Source organism: Pelophylax lessonae, assembly GCF_965119305.1.
Source record: "Pelophylax lessonae genome assembly, chromosome: 3".
Lineage (NCBI taxonomy): Eukaryota > Metazoa > Chordata > Amphibia > Anura > Ranidae > Pelophylax > Pelophylax lessonae.
In genome coordinates, this window is record NC_138770.1 from 602,043,228 (window position 1) to 602,065,742 (window position 22,515).

General features: G+C 41.8%; 1 protein-coding gene across 2 annotated transcripts in view; it reads right to left on the minus strand.

Moving 5' to 3' along the window:
- XDH (xanthine dehydrogenase) overlaps positions 1-22,515 on the minus strand; it is an 897,187-nt gene that overhangs the window by 819,734 nt on the left and 54,938 nt on the right. For both annotated transcript variants that reach the window (XM_082252550.1, XM_082252549.1), the window contains exons 7-9: positions 18,860-18,922; positions 15,940-16,026; positions 170-311 (exon numbers count right to left, since the gene is read on the minus strand). In XM_082252550.1, the coding sequence (XP_082108676.1) occupies positions 170-311; positions 15,940-16,026; positions 18,860-18,922 (292 nt within the window). The remainder of the gene's footprint in view (positions 1-169; positions 312-15,939; positions 16,027-18,859; positions 18,923-22,515) is intronic.

Genomic DNA, 22,515 nt, shown 5'->3' on the forward strand with positions numbered 1-22,515 from the left:
TCTCAGTGACAGTGTTTAGCAGAAAAAAAGTGGGGAGATCTTTGTCAGTTGGACTGTCAAGATTTGTCACAAGACAGGAAGATTTATTTTATTTTTTAATATAACTACTCCCTATATCTCGTTGTGAACAAAATTTGGACAAAAATGGGACAATGTGTTCATGACTCACCCACTTCAGTGTTGCCCACCACCAGCTTGGCCTCTGGATATCGAGCTTTAAGATTCAGCAGTTCATCTAGACTGGAGGGCTGAAGCCACATCACATCTTCACCTTTAAAGCACAACTGTCTACGAGGGGAGTCCTTATGCAACTGTAAGAAAGACAGTTCACACAAATCTTTAGCCTTGTTTAAAAGTAAGTCACAGACATTGACATACACTCAGATAGACAATGTGCTAACAACCTCCATTTTCATAGTCTTACCTCCTCTTTCTTCCTACAGCAATTATGCATTGCATCTAAGTATGACTGTGCAGTCTTATGGACACCAGAGTTAATACGTTTTTTCAGAGGCGTAACTAGAACCTTCAGGGCCCCGGTGCAAGAAACCATGAAGGGCCCCCTGGACCCCTGCCCTTCAAGCCTGGGGCTCTTCCCACTGATCCTGGGGCCCTTTACTCTCGTTGCGGGGCCCTTGATTACGGTCCTACAGTGGGACCCTTTCACAAGTTCTGCAGTGGGCCCCCTTCCTGCCATCTTGGGGCCTCCCTACGGTGATGGAATGCCAGGGCCTGGTAACAAGTGTGACCTTTGCAATCCTGGAAGTTCACCCACTGGTGTCAGTAGTTTTTATTTTTTGGTATTTTAATTGTATTATTTTTTATAATTTTATCTTATTTTTTTACAATGTCACTGACTATGACTCTGTCCATTCAGAAAAGGAAGGCGCTGGTAAATTACATATTTACTGACCCATCCCTTCCTGGTTCTCTATTGTGACACATCCCATGCAGCAGCCGGCAGGAGAGGGAAGGGAGCACAGAGGGGGGCAGCACAGTAGTGGGGGGGGCAGCACAGTGGGGGGAGGGACCAGGGGAGCACACAGGGGCCCAGAGACAGTAGAACACAAGTGAATTGGATAGAAGGAGTGGCAGGGACAGCATACAGAGAAAACAATCTCCTCCATTTTCCTCCTGCAGCTACAGAAGGAAAAAGGAAGACAGTGATTTATCTGCATGCTGCCCCGGCCACCCCTCCTATCCAGATGTACAGGGGAGCCACACAGGCCCCCTGGAGCATGGGGCCCGGTTGAAATAGCAACCCCTGCAACCCCTGTAGTTACGCCCCTGAGTTTTTTGTCCCGTGAAAAATTAGCATTTCAACACAGAAATTGTCCACATAAATTTGAAAGGCTGCGGAACCCCTGGTTGGATGTACTAGACCTAGCTCCATATGCACTAAATAGCACAGCAGTTGTTCTCACTTTCTCCCTGAAAGGGTTTTTTCTTGTTTTTGGTGGAATTCAGATGAGCAACATAACTTATCACATATTTAATGCTTAGACTTAAAAGAATGAATAGGAGAAAGATGAAAAATAATGCATTATGTTCTTTCTTTATTGTATTCTTGGATTTTCATACTTGCGTAATAGAATAATAGAAGAACAGAATTGATAGTAACATATATATATATATATATATATATATATATATATATATATATATATATATATATATATATATATATATATATATATATATATATATATATTGTTATACTGTTGAGTACAGGTAAAGTATGTGCCCTTCGCGTTGCTTATGGAACCTTTCGCCCAGAGTATTAGAGGCATCGCGAGGATAACAGGGTGGAAAGTTGCCGAAGTAGAACACAAGATTAGCCTGTTTGCTGATGATGTTATGCTAATCATTACAAACCCATTCTCTTCTTTAATAGAAGTAGAGAAAATGATAAATGAATTTAGCGCAGTATCATTCTATAAACTAAATATTACAAAATCACAAATTATGGGTATTAATATTCCTACTTTGGTACAGAAACGGATAACTGCGAAATTTTCATTTACATGGTCTCCGTGTATACCATTTTTGGGGATTATTTTAACCTCATCTATTTCCCAACTTTATGATTATAATTATAGATCTTTTTTGGGCAACTTGTTATCACAAGTTAGAGATTTAAAAGTTCAAGATTTGACCATAGCAGGTAGAGTGGCTACGTTAAAAATGATTACTCTACCTAAACTACTCTACCTGTTTCGTACATTGCCAATTTCCCTTCCATCTCAATATTGCAACTCTGTTCAAAAGTATTTTAATCAAATTATATGGCAAGGGAAACCCCCCTGATGTTCATCCCTCATTATGAGGAGACATAGGAGGCACGGAGGGATGGTAGTCCCTTCGGTCCTAAATATTATAAAGCATCTGTATTGGACCAACTGAAGTATTGGTGGTCTTCTGAGCAGCATAAAAGATGGGTGGGATTAGAGATGAATGATTGTAAACAGGAGAATCTTAGAACTGTAATGATAGCTGTAATGATCAGAGCTGGGGTGCCTAATACTCAATCTATAATGGTCCAAACAGCCCTTACAGTGTGGGCAGAAACTATCCACATGCCCTTCGAATATGGGACGATATCTGAATTCCCGACTCCTTTTTCAGTTCTCCAGTGCTTTATCCCTAATGCTGATTAGTGATGTCGTGAACATAAAATTCGCTGTTCGCGAACGGCGAACGCGAACATCGGCGAATGTTCGCGAACCAGCGAACATTGCGAACCGCCATAGACTTTAATAGGCAGGCGAATTTTAAAACCCACAGGGACTCTTTCTGGCCACAATAGTAATGGAAAAGTTGTTTCAAGGGGACAAACACCTGGACTGTGGCATGCCGGAGAGGGATCACACAAAAAAAAAGTTCTTAAAAATTGTAATTTTTTGATAGAGAGACAATTATTGGAAGAATTAAAAAAAAATAAAAATATAAAATTTCTTTGGATTTAGCATCTGGGGGGTCTAAAAAGTGTACCTGTGAAGTTTCAGCTCTGTAGCATGTCCGGAACCAGAAAAAAAATACGAATTAGGGTTAGGGCTAGGGTTAGGGTTAGGGCTAGGGTTAGGGCTAGGGTTAGGGCTAGGGTTAGGGTTAGGGTTAGGTTTAGGGTTAGGGTTATTTTTATGGCTAGGCTTAGAGGGTTAGGGTTAAGGTTAGAGGGTTAGGGTTATGGTTAGAGGGTTAGGGTTAGATTTAGTGTTAGGGGCTAGGGTTAGGGTTACGGTGAGATACTTAGGGTTAGAGTTAGTAGCCCTACCCCTACCCCTCTAACTCTAACCCTAAGCACTAAAAATAACCCTAACCTTAGCCCTGACCCTAACCCTAACCCTAACCCTAGCCCTAACCCTAATTCTATTTTTTTTCTGGTTCTGGACATGCTACAGAGCTGAAGCTTCACAGGTACACTTTTTAGACCCCCCAGACAATAAATCCAAAGAAATTTTTTTTAAGTTTTTTTTTTTCCAATAATTGTCTCTCTATCAAAAATGACAATTTTTAAGAACTTTTTTTGTGTGATTTAGTGTCTAGGGGGTCTAAAAAGTGTACCTGTGAAGTTTCAGCTCTGTAGCATGTCCAGAACCAGAAAAAAAGATAATTTTTCAGTAGAGCAGGGATGGTGGGAACCCCTTCTACACCTATATGATCTTTTTTTTCCTGGTTCTGGACATGCTGCAGAGCTGAAACTTCACAGGTACACTTTTTAGACCCCCCCAGACAATAAATCCAAAGAAATTTTTTTTTTGTTAAGTTTTTTTTTTTTCCAATAATTGTCTCTCTATCAAAAATGACAATTTTTAAGAACTTTTTTGTGTGATTTAGTGTCTAGGGGGTCTACAAAGTGTACCTGTGAAGTTTCAGCTCTGTAGCATGTCCAGAACCAGAAAAAAAGATAATTTTTCAGTAGAGCAGGGATGGTGGGAACCCCTTTTACACCTATATGATCTTTTTTTCCTGGTTCTGGACATGCTGCAGAGCTGAAACTTCACAGGTACACCTTTTAGACCCCCCAAACAATAAATCCAAAGAAATTTTTTTTTGTTAAGTTTTTTTTTTTTCCAATAATTGCCTCTCTATCAAAAATGACAATTTTTAAGAACTTTTTTTGTGTGATATAGTGTCTAGGGGGTCTAAAAAGTGTACCTGTGAAGTTTCAGCTCTGTAGCATGTCCAGAACCAGAAAAAAAAGATAATTTTTCAGTAGAGCAGGTATGGTGGGAACCCCTTTTACACCTATATGATCTTTTTTTTCTGGTTCTGGACATGCTACATATATATATATATATATATATTAAAAAAATACTCAAATACCAGCCCTCAAAGGGGCTTTTGGGGACAATATATATATATATATATATATATATATATATATATATATATATATATATCACAGAACAAAAAAAATTACACAAATACCAGCCCTCAAAAGGGCTTTTGGGGACAATATATATATATATATATATATATATATATATATCACAGAACAAAAAAAATTACACAAATACCAGCCCTCAAAAGGGCTTTTGGGGACAATAGATATATATATATAGCCCTAGGAAGGGCTTTTTGGGGTGCTGTCCTTACAGCAGGAGTGTACCAAGAACACTGGCTAACAAGACCGGGAACTGTCCCCAGCTATAACAGCAGCAGCAGCACCAGCACTTTCCCTGCTCTCAGTAACACAGAAATGATCTAAAATGGATGCTGCCCTTGCTTATTTATAGGAGGTGGGAGGGAGGTATGCTGATTGGCCTGGAATGTGTCTGCTGACTGTGATGTTCAGGGTCAAAGTTTGCCTCAATGATGATGTATAGGAGGCGGACCGAACATCGCATATGTTCGCCCGCAGCGGCGAACGCGAACGTTCGAAGTTCGCCGGGAACCGTTCGCCGGCTGTCACAACCCACCTGGGGTCTTGCAGTGGAGAGGGAACCCAGTTGCAGTGGAACAGCACTCCCTTACAATCACGACCCTTAGGAGTCCCTGGAAGTGGGAACAGGGCCCCGTAGGGACTGTGGTGGCACGGGGGCCTTTAATGAAGAGGAGGAGGTAAGGTCGACAACTCTGGAGTCAGGTCTGGCAGGCAATCAAGGAGTATCCACCTGAGGGAGAAAGGATCAGGAACACAGACAATGCAATTAGCAGACACACAGGAGCAAGGAAAATAACCAAGCACTGACTGGAAGGTGTGCTTGGTTTATATAGGGAGCCAGGATCACATGACCCGCCACCTCCCACCAGTAGGTGGGGCTGCCAGGGGCTATAAAGGGAGGTCACAGACCCAGCGCCATCTTGGTTTGCTTCATAGAACCTGATCTTACCAGATCTTCAACTCTCCTCTCTCCCTCTGTGTAAAACACTAACCGCATGGCGGCCGCCATCTTGCCATGACAGTGTGCTGCTGCAGTCCTCAGAGGTGAGGGGAGGAGAAGGAGCCACCGCAGACCCGGAGGGGGTGTCTTTGTGACCGGCAAGCACCGAGACTCTGTTGCGAGAACGCTGCAGGCGCCCAGACGCAGGTGAGTACGCGGCAGTGCCGTGACAGAGCCCCCTTCCTAAATGCGACCTCAGGGCGCGAAATAGGGTTGGTCGGCCAGGGTGTCTTCTGTGGAAAGCTCTAATCTTGGCAGGTGCATGAACATTCTTAGCTGGCTCCCAGGATCTCTCCTCTGGGCCATACCCTTTCCAGTGGATGAGATACTCCAGATTTCCCCTACGACGTCTGGAATCAAGAATCTCTTGGACTTCAAACTCTTCAGAGCCATCCACAACCACTGGAGAGGGTGGAGCCACAATACGGGAAGGAAATCTGTTGGGTTTCCAAGGTTTTAGGAGGGATACATGAAAAACCGGATGTAACCTGTAACCTGTTGTGTGGACAGCCAGACTTTGTCTCCTGGCTCATAGGTGGGTGCTGGTGACCTTTTTTTGTCTGCATATCCTTTGCAGCGTTGTTGTGCTATTTTCAGGGTCTGGTACAACATAGGCTTAAGATGTCTAAGTTTGTTCAGTTGTGAGGCTACATCAGGCACTGTGTTTGGACAAGGTAGCTCTGGAAGGGCACATGGATGGAAACCATAGTTGGCATAAAAAGGTGTCATCTTGCTGGAGTGGTGCATGTGGTTGTTGTAGGAGAACTCTGCTGTGGGAAGCAGAGATAACCAGTCGTCTTGCAGATGTGTAGTGAAACAACGAAGATATTGTTCCAGAATCTGGTTGGTACGTTCTGTTTGGCCGTTGGTCTGAGGATGGTAAGCCGAGGATAAACATCGTTGGATCCTTAGATGACGACAAAAATGGGACCAGAAACGGGAGGTGAACTGGGACCCACGGTCAGTGATGATGGTTTGGGGTAATCCATGTATATGAAAGATGTTTTGCAGGAACAAGGAGGCAGTCTTTGAAGCAGATGGAAGTCCTACAGAAGGAATGAAATGTGCCATTTTTGTGAATCTATCCACTACCACCATGATGGTGTTGTGTTTGTGTGATAAGGGTAGATCCACAATAAAGTCCATGGCTATGTCGGTCCATGGCCCTTGAGGAACTGCAGGAGGTTGGAGAAGACCCACAGGTTTTATCTTTGGGGTCTTTGATCGAGCACATATATCACAAGAAAGGACATAATCCCTGACGTCCGATTTAATAGAAGGCCACCAATAATAACGGCTAATGTTTTCAAATGTCTGGGTAATTCCTCCGTGACCTGCTGAAAGGGTATCATGGAACTGGCCAATTACCTCAGACTGGAGTGAAGGTGGTATATACAGTTGTTCACCATGGTACCATAAGCCTTGTTTCTGGATCAGAGGAGGTATCATCACCGGTGGTTGGACCGATGAATTGAGTATACGGTCTAGGAGTGATACCTGTATTGCTAGGAATTGGTTTGGAGGTAGGATGGTGTCTTGGGTTTGATCTGTTGGGTTTGTCTTTTCATACATGCGTGATAGAGCATCTGCCTTTTGATTTTTTGAGCCAGGGCGGTAGGTGATCTGCAAATTAAATCTGGAAAAGAATAAAGCCCAGCGGGGACGCAGTCTCTTAGCAGTACGTAGGTACTCTAGATTACGGTGGTCTGTATATACAGTTACAGGTAAGGGTGCTCCTTCAGGGAGATGGCGCCATTCCTCTAGAGTGTTTTTGACAGCAAGAAGTTCCCTTTCGCCCACGTCATAGTTAATTTCAGCGGGCAGGAGTTTTCGTGAGTAGAATGCCACGGGGTGAAGTCGATCATCCCTCTCACCTCTTTGGGACAGGATACCCCCAATGGCAATATCGGAGGCATCAACTTCAAGGAAAAAGGCCTTTGTAGAATCGGGCTGGATGAGAATAGGAGCCTGGGTAAACAGTTCTTTTAGTTTCTCAAAGGCCTCTTGAGCTTGGTTGGTCCATGTGAACAGGTTGTGGCTTTTTGTCAGGGCTGTAATGGGGGAGCATACCTGGGAAAAACCTCTGATAAAACGTCTATAGAAATTGGCAAACCCAATGAAGCGCTGTACAGACTTCTTGTCCTTAGGGATAGGCCATTCCAGGATAGCTGTGATCTTACGAGGGTCCATTTGTATTTGCCCCGGAGAGATCAAGTACCCCAGGAATTCCACGGATTCTGTATCAAAAACACATTTCTCCAACTTGGCATAGAGTCTGTGCTCACGGAGACGGAGAAGTACCCTTCTCATATGCTCGTTATGTTCAGCAGAAGAAGAGGAGAAGATCAGTATGTCATCTAGATATATTACGACAAAAGAATCCAGTATATCACGGAAGACATCATTCAGGAAGTGCTGGAATGTGGCCGGGGCATTGCAGAGCCCGAAGGGCATGACGAGATATTCAAAATGTCCGTAGCGTGTCCTGAATGCTGTCTTCCACTCATCCCCCTTGCGTATGCGGACCAGGTTATATGCCCCTCGTAGGTCTAGTTTCGAGAAAATCTTTGCTTTCCTTAATCGATCTAGGAGCTCGGGTATCAGAGGTAAGGGGTATCGATTCTTAATAGTGATGTTATTCAAGGCACGGTAGTCAATACATGGGCGAAGACCTCGATCTTTCTTACCAACAAAAAATATACCTGCTCCTGCTGGTGACGTGGAAGGTCTGATGAAACCTTTGGCGAGGCTGTCAGAAATGTACCCCTTAAGGTGCGCGAGTTCAGTTTCCGACAGAGGGAATACACGTCCATAGGGGATAGGGGCACCTGGGAGCAAATCGATTGGACAATCATATGGACGTCTTGGGGGCAACTGATCTGCATTTTGTTTGTTGAAGACATCCTGGAACTCCTTGTATTTGTCTGGCAAGATAACTGGAGGGTCAAGGTTTATCGTGAGTAGATGCGTGGGTGCCTCTTTTAAGCAAGTGGAGGTGCAAAAGGTGGAAGAGAAGGTGAGAGTACCCTTAATCCAGTCTATCGCTGGATTGTGGGTGCGAAGCCAGGGAAGGCCGAGGATGAGTGGGAATATTGGTGAGGGTACAATATCCAAACTGATAGTCTCTTTATGGTGACCAAGGAGGAGACAGATGGGACCGGTTTCATGTAGTACGGGTCCAGTTTTGATAGGAGTCCCATCTACCACGAATAGGGATAACGGCCGTGACTTAAGTTGCATAGGCAGATGATGTGATCGGACCAAGGTCTGGTCTATGAAACACCCGCTGGCTCCGGAGTCGATGATGGCCGTAATCTGGAGATCTCTACTTCCCCACTGGAGAGAAAGAGAAACAGATAAGTAAGAAGAGGTGGATGGAACAGTAGAAGTCCAGGAAGAAGGGGCTAAGGAACCCTTACCAGGTGAGGTTGTGGGTCGGACGGGGCATGACCGGAGTTGGTGATCGGCTTTCCCACAATAGAGACAAAGTCCTTGAGAACGGCGTCTCTTGCGTTCTTCTTCCGTTAGTGGACGGCGAACCATGCCTATTTGCATAGGTTCTTCAGATGAGGAAGAGGATGGAGAAGCAGAAGGCATAGGCCCTGGGGAATCCAAGGACCGGAGATAAGCTGGAGCCTGTCTCTCACTTCTTCGTTCACGGAAGCGTCGGTCTAATTGGGTGACTAGGAGGATCAGACCCTCCAAGGAAGGGGGTACCCCAACTCTGGCTAATTCATCTTTTAAGGCCCTGGATAGTCCTAGTCGGTACTGTTCTATCAGGCCAGTTTCATTATAACCAGTGTCAGACGCCAACTCCCGGAAATCCGTGGTGTAGTCCTCCACAGGTCTTCTTCCTTGCCGGAGGGAACGGAGGGCTGAGCGAGCAGCGGAGGGTCTCAAAGGGTCATCATATAATGTACGCATAGCTGCGGCAAAAGAGTCCCAGGTCTCCAGTATTGGACTCTTTGAGTGCAGGAGTTGGTGTGCCCAGGTTTGTGGTTGACCTGACAGCAAGGCAATGGTTGTGCGGACCTTCACGTAATCATTGGGGTAGGTGCGTGGTTTTAGGACGAAGAGTAGTTCACAAGCTGTGATGAATGATCGCAGTTCAGACTTCTTTCCAGTAAACTTGTCAGGCATAGGAATGGCTGGTTCTGGGAATGCAGTTAGTACCGGACCAGTGGCTGGGGGTGAGACTGGAAGGGGTACAGACTGAGCCCTTCTTTGTTCATGTTGAAGAAGCATAGCGTTACTGGCTTGTAGATCTTGGACGGCTTGAGCCAAGGCTGTCATCTGTTGGGTGAGAGCAGTAATAGCTTCGGCTGTTCCTGCGGGTTCCATTTTTGCGGCTTGGTTATTATGTCACAACCCACCTGGGGTCTTGCAGTGGAGAGGGAACCCAGTTGCAGTGGAACAGCACTCCCTTACAATCACGACCCTTAGGAGTCCCTGGAAGTGGGAACAGGGCCCCGTAGGGACTGTGGTGGCACGGGGGCCTTTAATGAAGAGGAGGAGGTAAGGTCGACAACTCTGGAGTCAGGTCTGGCAGGCAATCAAGGAGTATCCACCTGAGGGAGAAAGGATCAGGAACACAGACAATGCAATTAGCAGACACACAGGAGCAAGGAAAATAACCAAGCACTGACTGGAAGGTGTGCTTGGTTTATATAGGGAGCCAGGATCACATGACCCGCCACCTCCCACCAGTAGGTGGGGCTGCCAGGGGCTATAAAGGGAGGTCACAGACCCAGCGCCATCTTGGTTTGCTTCATAGAACCTGATCTTACCAGATCTTCAACTCTCCTCTCTCCCTCTGTGTAAAACACTAACCGCATGGCGGCCGCCATCTTGCCATGACAGTGTGCTGCTGCAGTCCTCAGAGGTGAGGGGAGGAGAAGGAGCCACCGCAGACCCGGAGGGGGTGTCTCTGTGACCGGCAAGCACCGAGACTCTGTTGCGAGAACGCCGCAGGCGCCCAGACGCAGGTGAGTACGCGGCAGTGCCGTGACACCGGCGAATCGTTCGGTACATCTCTAATGCTGATATAAAATTGTGGTTGAGAAGCGATGTTGACAGTTTGAAAGATTTGTATAACGAAACAGGGATCTGTTCTTTTGAGTATTTGGCCCACCAGTATAGAATACTATCATCAGCATTATTGAGCTACTATCAAATACGTTCGTTCTTACAGAAGAATAAGCTTCCCTTATATGTCAAACTACCAATTTCTATACATAAGTTGTATCAGGAACCGTTGACTACCACTAATGGTATCTCAATTATTTATGATATATTGAACAAGCATAATATCTATTCTAAATCCACTACTGTCTTAAAATGGGAGAAAGTACTAGGGAAATCTTTTTCCGAAATGAGTTGGTTGAAAGCCTTTGATGTCACATATGTTTCATAAAAATGTATCAACCATTGGGAATTATATAAAAAAAATCCTAAATTTTTGGTATTTGACTCCCATTAAGCTGTCCAAATTCTATCCTTTAACATCAGCACTATGTTGGAGAGAATGTGGTGAGCAAGGGTCGTTATTACATATAATTTGGGAGTGTAAATCGATTAGAGCATTTTGGAACAAAATATTCTCCATGGTCTCAGAAGTTGTAGAAAAAAACATAATTCCAAGCCCTGAGATGGCGATTCTTCATTTAAATATCTATGATATTCTCCCTAAGTACCGAGTAGTAATTATACATCTCTTATTAGCGGCAAAACTTTTAATTACAAGAAGATGGAACTCCCAGGAAGTACCAACTCCATCTGATGCGGTTGAATTACTTAATCAACAATGTGAGATGGAAAAAATTATGGCCACAATAAGTTTGACGAAGAAAATATTTGGAGTCAGATGGAAGCCATGGTTAAATAATTTAAGATGTATAGTAACAATGGATTAGCGATACCGTACTGTATGTGTGTCAACATAGGAACTGTTGAGTAGTACGAAATTTTCCCATTACAAAATTGATGTCGAGTGATGAGAGACTCGAGATAAAGGGTATTCTAAATATGGGAATCTCTTGGGTGGTGATTAAAGTAGACTGGAAGGAAGATTCCTCTTATTTCTCTTCTTTTTCTGCCTCTTTCTTCTTCTTTTTCTTTCCTTCTCTCTTGTTTTTTCTTTTTCTTTTTCTCATTTTTTTGAAGGTATAATGTTATAACTGACAAGTTTATTGTAATATTGTTTGTTTATATTTTGCTGTTGTTTTTTTTTTTGTATGTATGTTATTTTGTTTTGTGGAAAAAATATAATAAAAGAGAAATTGAACTAAAAAAGTATGTGCCCTTTGTCATCATGACCCATTTCGTTATTACTATGACATTGTATACCTTACCTATATCAATGAGTAATGAAACTTGATTTAGATGCTCTGTATGTTTTGCTACCAGGCTTGGTGTTTGATGTATTATTGCACGCATTGTGCACACCGAAATCTAATAAATAAGATCTTATAAAAAAAATTTTTTTTAAAAACAGTCATCACAAATCATAACATTCAGGGGTATAGGACTATAAAGAGACCAAAAAAGTATGAGACTTTTAACTGGGCAATAAAGAATATGTTAACCCAACATTTCATATTCCTGATATGTGCCTCCTGTACCATGTACTTTTATGAAAAAGTATCCTGTTCTCTTTGTAATGCTTCCTTTGTGTCAAATCCCTGGTGTTCCTGCCAGTCCTTCTGCCTTCCTATTAAAAACTTACCACACTAAGAATGAGAGACCAGCGTGGTCAGTTTTCTAGCTATGCTGGAATTCATCTTGCTCTCCTTCAATGATCAGACTTGTGCTAACACGCCTCCCCCTGCACAGCCATTCACTCTAAAGTTTAGTGTATTGCTGTTTCTCTTCCCCCAGCTCTCTGAGATTCTTACGCAGCTGAGATCAGAAGTTATGTGACCACTTCCAAAAAAAAAGGGGAAAAAATAATACAATTATTTTATAATTTTTGCCTTTCTTTTTTATTTTACACTGGATGGGTTGTCTTAGAAGGTAAGGGTTCACATATACTATAAAGCTTTAACAAGGTGCTCACACTTTGAGCATGCATTAGACTACAGTGAATTTCCTGGCTATCTGCCCTTGTCAAAGTTAGCCTGTATAATTGTGCAAAAACAAAAACTTCTGCCATTACTGCAACAGTTAAGGATCATTTTATCTGCCGGCAAATTTGGCTCCCCAAGCTTGGCACAGAGATACTCAGTTACACAACTAAGTTTCCAAAAAGGGTTTGTAAGATAGTAAATTCCACAGCTTGTGTCGCTTTGTCAGATACCTAAAACACTTATAATACTCATCAAAGCTGGCATCAAATGTTAGTTGACCTCAAATCCCCTGTTGTTGCTCCTGTCTTATAGGTGATGAAACAAAAAAAAATCCAACCTGGCTGCTTTATTTTACTCCACTGAGATCATCTGTTGTGGTTTGTGATGCAAAGCACATCTTCAAATCCTCATCTAACAGCTATAGAAATGTGTAGCGAGTGCCTGACATGTGCCTGTGGGGTGCCTGCTGATCTAGTCTGGTATCACAGGGGGAATGTGTGGCATGGATGTTGGAAGGAGGCAACCAACTTTCCAAGGACATTTTGTGAGTACAGACTGGTGAGGGAGATCCTGAAGACTTTGGGCTGAGGCCATTCCCTCATGGGTTAGAGCTGTGCATGTGTGTAAAGGTGACATAGTGTCCAGTGTCCTGAAGAGCTTAATCCATTATTTAATTCCCTGTTAAAAATGACTTTGCTTCAACAATTCTCCAGCGGAAGATTACAATCCTCAAGTTAGCTAAAGTTTGCTACAAGCTCATAGTTCTATAGATAAGTGTCCTCCCATTTGGACATATTTTTGGAGCATCCCACTAAATTCCCTAACCCCATCTAAGTTACCCAAAAATAAAAACACAACCCCCCCCCCCCCGAACTGTTTATTAAGCCAAAGAGTGGCTGTTACCTCAACTGTTGGGAAAACGAATTCTGGGAATCTTTCTATTGGCTCCTACCAGGATAGCTCTCTCTCTCTCTCTCTCTCTCTCTCTGGGAATCTTTCTATTGGCTCCTACCAGGATAGCTCTCTCTCTCTCTCTCTCTCTGGGAATCTTTCTATTGCCTCCTACCAGGATATCTCTCTCTCTCTCTCTCTCTCTCTCTCTCTCTCTCTCTGGGAATCTTTCTATTGCCTCCTACCAGGATAGCTCTCTCTCTCTCTCTCTCTCTCTCTCTCTCTCTCTGGGAATCTTTCTATTGCCTCCTACCAGGATAGCTCTCTCTCTCTCTCTCTGGGAATCTTTCTATTGCCTCCTACCAGGATAGCTCTCTCTCTCTCTCTCTCTCTCTCTCTCTCTCTCTCTGGGAATCTTTCTATTGCCTCCTACCAGGATAGCTCTCTCTCTCTCTCTCTCTCTCTCTCTCTCTCTCTCTCTCTCTCTCTCTCTGGGAATCTTTCTATTGCCTCCTACCAGGATAGCTCTCTCTCTCTCTCTCTCTCTGGGAATCTTTCTATTGCCTCCTACCAGGATAGCTCTCTCTCTCTCTCTCTCTCTCTCTCTCTCTCTCTCTCTCTCTCTCTCTCTCTGGGAATCTTTCTATTGGCTCCTACCAGGATAGCTCTCTCTCTCTCTCTCTCTCTCTCTCTCTCTCTCTGGGAATCTTTCTATTGGCTCCTACCAGGATAGCTCTCTCTCTCTCTCTCTCTGGGAATCTTTATATTGCCTCCTACCAGGATAGCTCTCTCTCTCTCTCTCTCTCTCTCTCTCTCTCTCTCTCTCTGGGAATCTTTCTATTGCCTCCTACCAGGATAGCTCTCTCTCTCTCTCTCTCTCTCTCTGGGAATCTTTCTATTGGCTCCTACCAGGATAGCTTTCTCTCTCTCTCTCTCTCTGGGAATCTTTCTATTGGCTCCTACCAGGATAGCTGTCTCTCTCTCTCTCTCTCTCTCTGGGAATCTTTCTATTGCATTCTACCAGGATAGCTCTCTCTCTCTCTGGGAATCTTTCTATTGCCTCCTACCAGGATAGCTCTCTCTCTCTCTCTCTCTCTCTCTCTCTCTCTCTCTCTCTCTCTCTGGGAATCTTTCTATTGCCTCCTACCAGGATAGCTCTCTCTCTCTCTCTCTCTCTCTCTCTCTCTCTCTGGGAATCTTTCTATTGCCTCCTACCAGGATAGCTCTCTCTCTCTCTCTCTCTCTCTCTCTCTCTGGGAATCTTTCTATTGCCTCCTACCAGGATAGCTCTCTCTCTCTCTCTCTCTGGGAATCTTTCTATTGCCTCCTACCAGGATAGCTCTCTCTCTCTCTCTCTCTCTCTCTCTCTCTCTCTCTCTCTGGGAATCTTTATATTGCCTCCTACCAGGATAGCTCTCTCTCTCTCTCTCTCTCCTGTAATGTACTGATAATGGCGCCTGTACACGGTGGCTCTAGATGTTTCTACTCCAGCCTCAGTCCACTGCTTTCGCAGGTCCCCCAAGGTCTGGAATCGGTCCTTCTCCACAATCTTCCTCAGGGTCCGGTCACCTCTTCTCGTTGTGCAGCATTTTCTGCCACACTTTTTCCTTCCCACATACTTCCCACTGAGGTGCCTTGATATAGCACTCTGGGAACAGCCTATTCGTTTAGAAATTTCTTTCTGTGTCTTACCCTCTTGCTTGAGGGTGTCAATGATGGCCTTCTGGACAGCAGTCAGGTCTGCAGTCTTACCCATGATTGCGGTTTTGAGTAATGAACCAGGCTGGGAGTTTTTAAAAGCCTCAGGAATCTTTTGCAGGTGTTTAGAGTTAATTAGTTGATTCAGATGATTAGGTTAATAGCTCGTTTAGAGAACCTTTTCATGATATGCTAATTTTTTGAGATAGGAATTTTGGTTTTTCATGAGCTGTATGCCAAAATCATCAATATTAAACAATAAAAGGCTTGCACTACTTCAGTTGTGTGTAATGAATCTAAAATATATGAAAGTCTAATGTTTATCAGTACATTACAGAAAATAATGAACTTTATTACAATATGCTAATTTTTTTAGAGGGACCTGTATATATATATATATATATATATATATATATATTATATATATATATTATTTTCCATAATGTATATACATACTGTATTATATCAATTTAAAATGTATAAATTGTATTCAGGGACAATAAAATATACTACAACATTTTATTCAAATATATATACAGTACATAATACTTCTCACATGTGTTCACTTAGATATCTGTCTATAATTTACATCATTATTTTACAAGTGTATTGTACATATAGCATCATATGAGCATTTTAAATAGGAATGTCGATAAGGAATGAAAGGCCCGTACTTTCTATTTTTTTATCATTTAAAATTGATAACACATCATATGACCTGTAATTGTCATAAATGGATATTTTGTGTTAACAATTCGATATTATTTTTACTAGTACTGTGTGCAGATTTGGCACTTTTATTTCTTTTCACACTAATGGTCGTTCAAACAGTGAGATGCAATACATTACAATCATCTATACCCAAAATGTTTGATTTTTTAACTCCAGCCAACTCTTACCAGTAGTTCTGGAGGGAAAATTAGCTCTTGCGTTGGGTCCAAGGGTCTGAATTCTGATGGGTCAAACAAAGCTGAGGATATGTTTGTCTATACAGAAAAAAAAAATATTTTACAACATTACACATGTATTTCTGATTTAATTAATATTTATTTAAGATGCATTTGTCAGTCATGCCATCATCTTTATGAAATTATAGTCATGACAGCATCCGATCACACAGAGTTCCTAGCAGGTTGGAAAACGTATATATGTGATTTGTGCTTCTGATGTTGTACATAAAGTTGTACACAACCATATCATCTCAATCAAAGTTGAGTGGGAAGCCTGAGTGAATGGGGTCAGTAACATTTTAGTAGGGGGCCCTGAGGTCTCCTGTCTTCTATTAACTGCCCGTGTTCATGTTTATTACTAAATTCCTAAATATCTCAGGTCTTCTGCTGGGTGCCCCATGTCTTCTACTGAATGCCCTATGCCTTGTTTTAATGGCCTCATGGTCTCCACTGAATGCCCCATATTTACTATAGATTATCCCAATTCTCCCACTGAGTGTCCCATGTCTTTAAACCGAGTGCCTTGTGTTTACTGACTGTCCTGTGCCATCTACTGAGTTCATAAATCTTCTGCTGAGTGCCCTATGTCTTTTTCTGAGTGTTTCATGGTCTTCTTCTGGCCGTTCTCTGTCTTCTGCTGGGGATTCTTTGCAGTCATATCAAGTATGTCAAACAATGTCGAAATCTGATGATCTATATTGGAGATTTTTTTAATGTGCATCCATTCTCATGCCTGTACTGAAAACTGCATTTTCTCTCACAGTTCTCACAGCGTTGACACTGCATATACCATACATGTGGAATCCCTATAGAGGCTGGAAATCAATGCAGCAAACACCGCTACTTCAGTGATCTCTACTGGCCAACCTCCTATGTTCCCAATGCATCAGGGCAGTTGTTTAGCATGGAACCCAATGTCTTCTACAGTGATTTCCTTCTTCTAGAAAGATCCCACAAGTATGGTGCAGTATATGCACAGTTACATTGGTTGAAGCTGGACCTATGTACCAATATGTATGAAATGCCATATCTGGAATTCTTCTTTAAGTAAATCAATTAGTCAACTAGAGAATAAGTTTAAAACTAAATAATTAAAAATGGCGCCTCCTTCTAGTGAGGTAAATTATAACCTTATAACCATAAGTACAGCTGCTGTCAAATTTGGTGATTACCAAACAATAAATGTGCATTACTTGTGAGACGCTATTACAAAAATAATGATCCAAAGAAACACAATTTTAAATTAAACACTATTTCCAATTATTGTATTAGCATTGTCCTTATTTTCCTGTGTTCTTCCAATCACCACGTGAAATAAGTGATCAAAATTCTTCTTAGTAAAAACAATAAATGCTCATAAGTAGTGTTCCACTACCTAGATGTGAACTCACCAGATAGCTACAGGCCACCAGGACCCAAATCGCTTAGGATAATTTGCTTTGTATCCCAAGATTATTTCAAAGATATTCCAATCTAGATCTGCAAAGACCATTGCACTAGCTCCCTGGGTGTAATATCAGGAGGTATTGATCTCACATCCACAGCAGGGTATTAAATGCCAGAGGTTTTTCCCAAAATACAAAATGTGAAGCCAAATAATCGTGCAGTAACGTTTTTATTATTTAAAAAGTTTAAAATCAAATCATAAAAACTCACATTTGCCTGTGCCTCATAGCGGCACCCACTTGGTAGGCCTGAATAATTTAAAACACCGATTCGCTTACGTGTGCGTTTCACCTGCGTTCCAGCGGGTCGGACGTGACGAAACCGGAAATGATGTCGCTGTACTGGACCTCGAGGCACAGGCAAATGTTAATTTTTTTTATTTGATTTTACATTTTTTAAATAAAATAAAAATGTTACTGCATGATTATTTGGCTTAACATTTTGTATTTTAAAACTTTTTGTATTTTTTGTGTTTTGGGAAAAACCTCTGGCATTTAATATCCTGCTGTGGATGTGAGATCATTACCTCCTGATATTACACCCAGGGAGCTGGTGGTCTTTACAGCTCTAGATTGGAAAATCTTTGAATTAATCTTGGGATACAAGGCAAATTATCCTAAGCAATTTGGGTCCTGGTGGCCTGTAGCTATCTGGTGAGTGGCCCATTTACATCTAGGTAGCGGAACACTACTTATGAGCACTTATTGTTTTTACTAAGAAGAATTTTGAGCACTTATTTCATGTGGTGGTTGGAAGAACACAGGAAAATAAGGACAATGCTAAAACATTAATTGGAAATAGAGTTTAATTTAAAGGTGTGTTTATTTGGATCATTATTGTTTGTAATAGCCCCTCACAAGTAATGCACATTTAGAGAATATGTTTGTTTTTAATTATTTACAAAGTTTCCATTTTTGTCTGTACTTTGTATTGCATATTTATTTCCACATAATAGTATAATTTATTTATTACAAAATTGCTACGTTCTATGTACAATATGCCTTTGTCACATTATGTAGTTTATCTCATTTTGACTGCATCCATTTGTTTTTTTAAGCAGTGATGATACATTTGGTTGAATGTCAGTTATGATATGTTTATAAAATTATAGTCATGACTGTTTAAAGCCAATTCCTTATTACAGCAAAAAGAAACAGCATACAACCACATAGAGATTTCCTGACAGGCTGGATTTTTTTTATTATGCTATAAATATTTCTGATACTCGACACAAAACTGCACACATCAAGATCGTCCCAAACAAAGCTGTTGTAAAGTTAAATCCCAGAGAGTAGGGAAAGTGCAAATAATTAGGGACAGTGAAACTCTGGTATGGGGTCATGGAATTTATATTTATGCCCCTGGTTGAAAATGTATTAAAATATACCGTACATAACAAAAAAAAAAACTATGTAGATCTCACCTCATTTTCCTCCTTCATGTCCATACAACAACCATTGGTCATCTTTTTGCCACAACAACCGTCCTAAGAAAATATATATTTGGGGTTAATATGGCCATTATATTAATCTGGCATCTCAGCTATAAAGTCACATTCTCCACGTCAAAGTCTTAGGCTTGGAAATTCACACTGGGGTCTATCACAGTTTTGTTTTATCAGGTTTGTGGCTGTGCTGTGCCCGCTACATATACAATGCATCCAGAAAGTATTTACAGCACTCACGTTTTCCACATTTTGTTATGTTACAGCCTTATTCCAAAATGGAATAAATTCATTATTTTCCACAAAATTCTTCAAACAATACCCCATAATGACAATGTGAAAGTAGTTTGTTTGAAATCTTTGCAAATTTATTAAAAATAAAAAGTGAAAAAATCACATGTATACATAATACATAAGTATTCACAGCCTTTGTCATGGCACTCAAAATTGAGCTCAGGTGCATCCTGTTTCCACTTTTCATACTTGAGATGTTTCTACAATTTGATTAGAGTCCACCTGCGGTAAATTCAGTTGATTGTACAGGATTTGGAAAGGCACACACCTGTCTATATAAGGTCCCACAGTTAACAGTGCATGTCAGAGCACAAACCAAGCCATGAAGTCAAAGAAATTGTCTGTAGACCTCCCAGACAGGACCGTATCAAGGCACAGATCTGGGGAGCGGTACAGAAACATTTATGTAGCATTGAAGGTCCCAATGAGCACAGTGGCCTGCATCACCAGGACTCTTCTAAGAGCCTGTCGTCTGGCGACCCAAGAACCCAGGTGACCAAGAACCCAATGGTCACTCTGATAGAGCTTCAGCTTTTCTCTGTGGAAAGAGGAGAACCTCCTAGAGAACAACCATCTCTGCAGCACTCCACCAATCAGGCCTAAATGGTAGAGTGGCCAGACAGAAGCCACTCCTCAGGCACCTAAAAAGGCACCTAAAAAGGCACCTAAAAGAAGACCATGAGAAAAAAAACTCTCTGATCTGATGAAACAAAGATTGAACTCATTGGCCTGAATGGCAAGCATCATGTCTGGAGGAAACCAGTCACTGCTGATCACCTGGCCAATACCATCCTTACAGTGAAGCATGGTGGTGGCAGCATCATGCTATGGGGATGTTTTTAAGCTGCAGGAACTGGGAGACTAGTCAGGATCGAGGGAAAGATGAATGCAGCAATGTAGAGAGACATCCTTAATAAACCTGCTCCAGAGCGCTCTGGATCTCAAACTGGGATGAAGGTTCATCTTTCAACAGGGTAACGACCCTAAGCACACAGCCAAGATAACAAAGGAGTGGCTACGGGACAACTCTGTGGATGTCCTTGAGTGGCTCAGCCAGATCCTAGACTTGACCCTGATTTAACATCTCTGGAGAGATCTGAAAATTGCTGTGCACAGATGCTCCAACCTGATTGAGCTTGAAAGGTCCTGCAAAGAAGAATGGGAGAAACTGCCCAAAATAAGTGTGCTAAGCTTGTAGCATCATACTCAAAAATAATTAAGGCTGTAATTGGTGCCAAAGGTGCTTCAACAAAGTATTGAGCAAAGGCTGTGAATACTTATGAACATCTGATTTTTTTTTTGTTTTTTAATTTTAATACATTTGCAAAGATTTCAAACAAACTTCTTTCACGTTGTCATTATGGGGTATTGCTTGTAGAATTTTGAAGAAAATAATGAATTTAAACCATTTTGGATATAGACTGTAACATAACAAAATGTGAAGCGGTGTGAATACTTTCCGGATGCACTGTATAAAAGGGATTTGATGTTGTGGTACATCTCTCAGTTGAGCAAGCATTAACAATATTATTTTTGAAGTTATATAGTTGCATAGTTAGTCAAGTTGAAAAAAGACATAAGTCCATCTAGTTCAATTAATAGAAAAAAATAAATTACTAGAATAAATAAACAGAAAACCTCCATATACACAATTCTATACCCACACATGATCCAGAGGAAGGCAAAAAAAAAAAACAATAAAGCATGATTCAATTTGATCCAGTGAGGGAAAATTGAATTCCATCGTGATCCCCCAGAAGGAAAGTGAATAGTCCCCAGATCAACAATCTTTTGTGTTTTTAGCTACAAATGTTAATAACATGTTATATGTTGCATAATTAGGAGTGCATCCAGCTCTGAGCTTGCCAGAGCTAGTTCCTAAGGGAATGTGTGCCAAATTTTCACACCTCTTACTGTGAAGAAACCTTTCCATATGTGGAGGTTAAATCTCTTTTCCTTCAAATGTGAACAGTGCCCCTTGTCCTTTGTAATGACCTGAAAGTGGATAACTCTGCACCAAGTTCACTAAATGGGCCGCTGAAGTATTTATACATGCTGATTGTACACTATCTACCCTTAATCTCCTCTTTTCAAGAGAGAATAAATTTAGTTCCTCTAATCGTTCCACATAGCTGAACTCCTCCATGCCTCTTATCAGTTTGGTTGCCCTTCTCTGCACTTTCTCTAGTTCCCCGATATCCTTTTTGTGAACTGGTGCCCAAAACTGAACTGCATGTTCCAAATGAGGTCTTAATAATGATTTGTACAGGTGGCACAAGGATATTTCTCTCTATGGATTCCATACCTCTTTTAATAAAATAACATATTTTGCTTGTTTTAGAAACCATAGCTTGGCATTGCATGCTATTATTAAGGCCTACGTTTAGTTAAAAAAAAAAAAAAAAAAACAGCACAAGGGACATTACTTGCTATTAATCTGATGTGTCCCTTGAGCTGCTGGCTCCTGAATTCCTTGTAATCTTCTTCCTCTGATGCCCCCCACCCTACCCCAACTGCTGTAATTTTCCAATGCAGTAAGAATTAATAGAATTGAGGAAGCTTGACAGGCACTCATTAAGTTTACCCGACTATGCCCACTCTTTCCCTCCAACTGTTGTATTCATAGGAGCCATACTGTTGCTTCTATGAATGAAACACAATCAATTAATTGAAGGGATGGACCTTTCAATCATCCGCCTGTCTTCCATTCATAGATTGTATTTAATTCATAGAAGATATAGTATGGCTTCTCTAAATGCGGGGGTGGGGGGGTAGAAAGAGTGGGCATAGCCAGGCTCTCCTGATCAGTGCCTGTCACAGCTCCTCCAGCAATATTAACCCTCACAGCAAAGTAAGATTACAGAGGCGGGGGTACAGGGGACATGGGATGGGAGGAAGAAGATTTCAAGGTATGCAGCAGCAAGCAGAACAAGAAACATGTCGGAATAATAGTAAGTAATGTACTTTGCTGATTTTTTTAAATTAATTAAACTTAAAGCGGACTTCCAGTAATTTGTGTTTATTAAAAGTCAGCCTAAATCAGCAATACCCATAGCAGTACCAGCCTGAGCCAGCAGTACCCACAGCACAGTACAAGCCAGCAGTACCAGCCTGAGCCAGCAGTACCAGCCAGCTGTACCCACCAGCAGTACCAGCCAGCATTACCTGCCAGCAGTTCTTTTCAAAACTTACCACCACAAAGTCGATTGCGCTCCAGACTGACCGACGCAAACATGGAAAACCAGTTGCGAGTAGCAACATCATCAATACCAGCTAACATCGCACACCTCACCAAAGAGAAGCAGTTGCAGCCATCACATTAGGGGTGAGTTAATTAAATT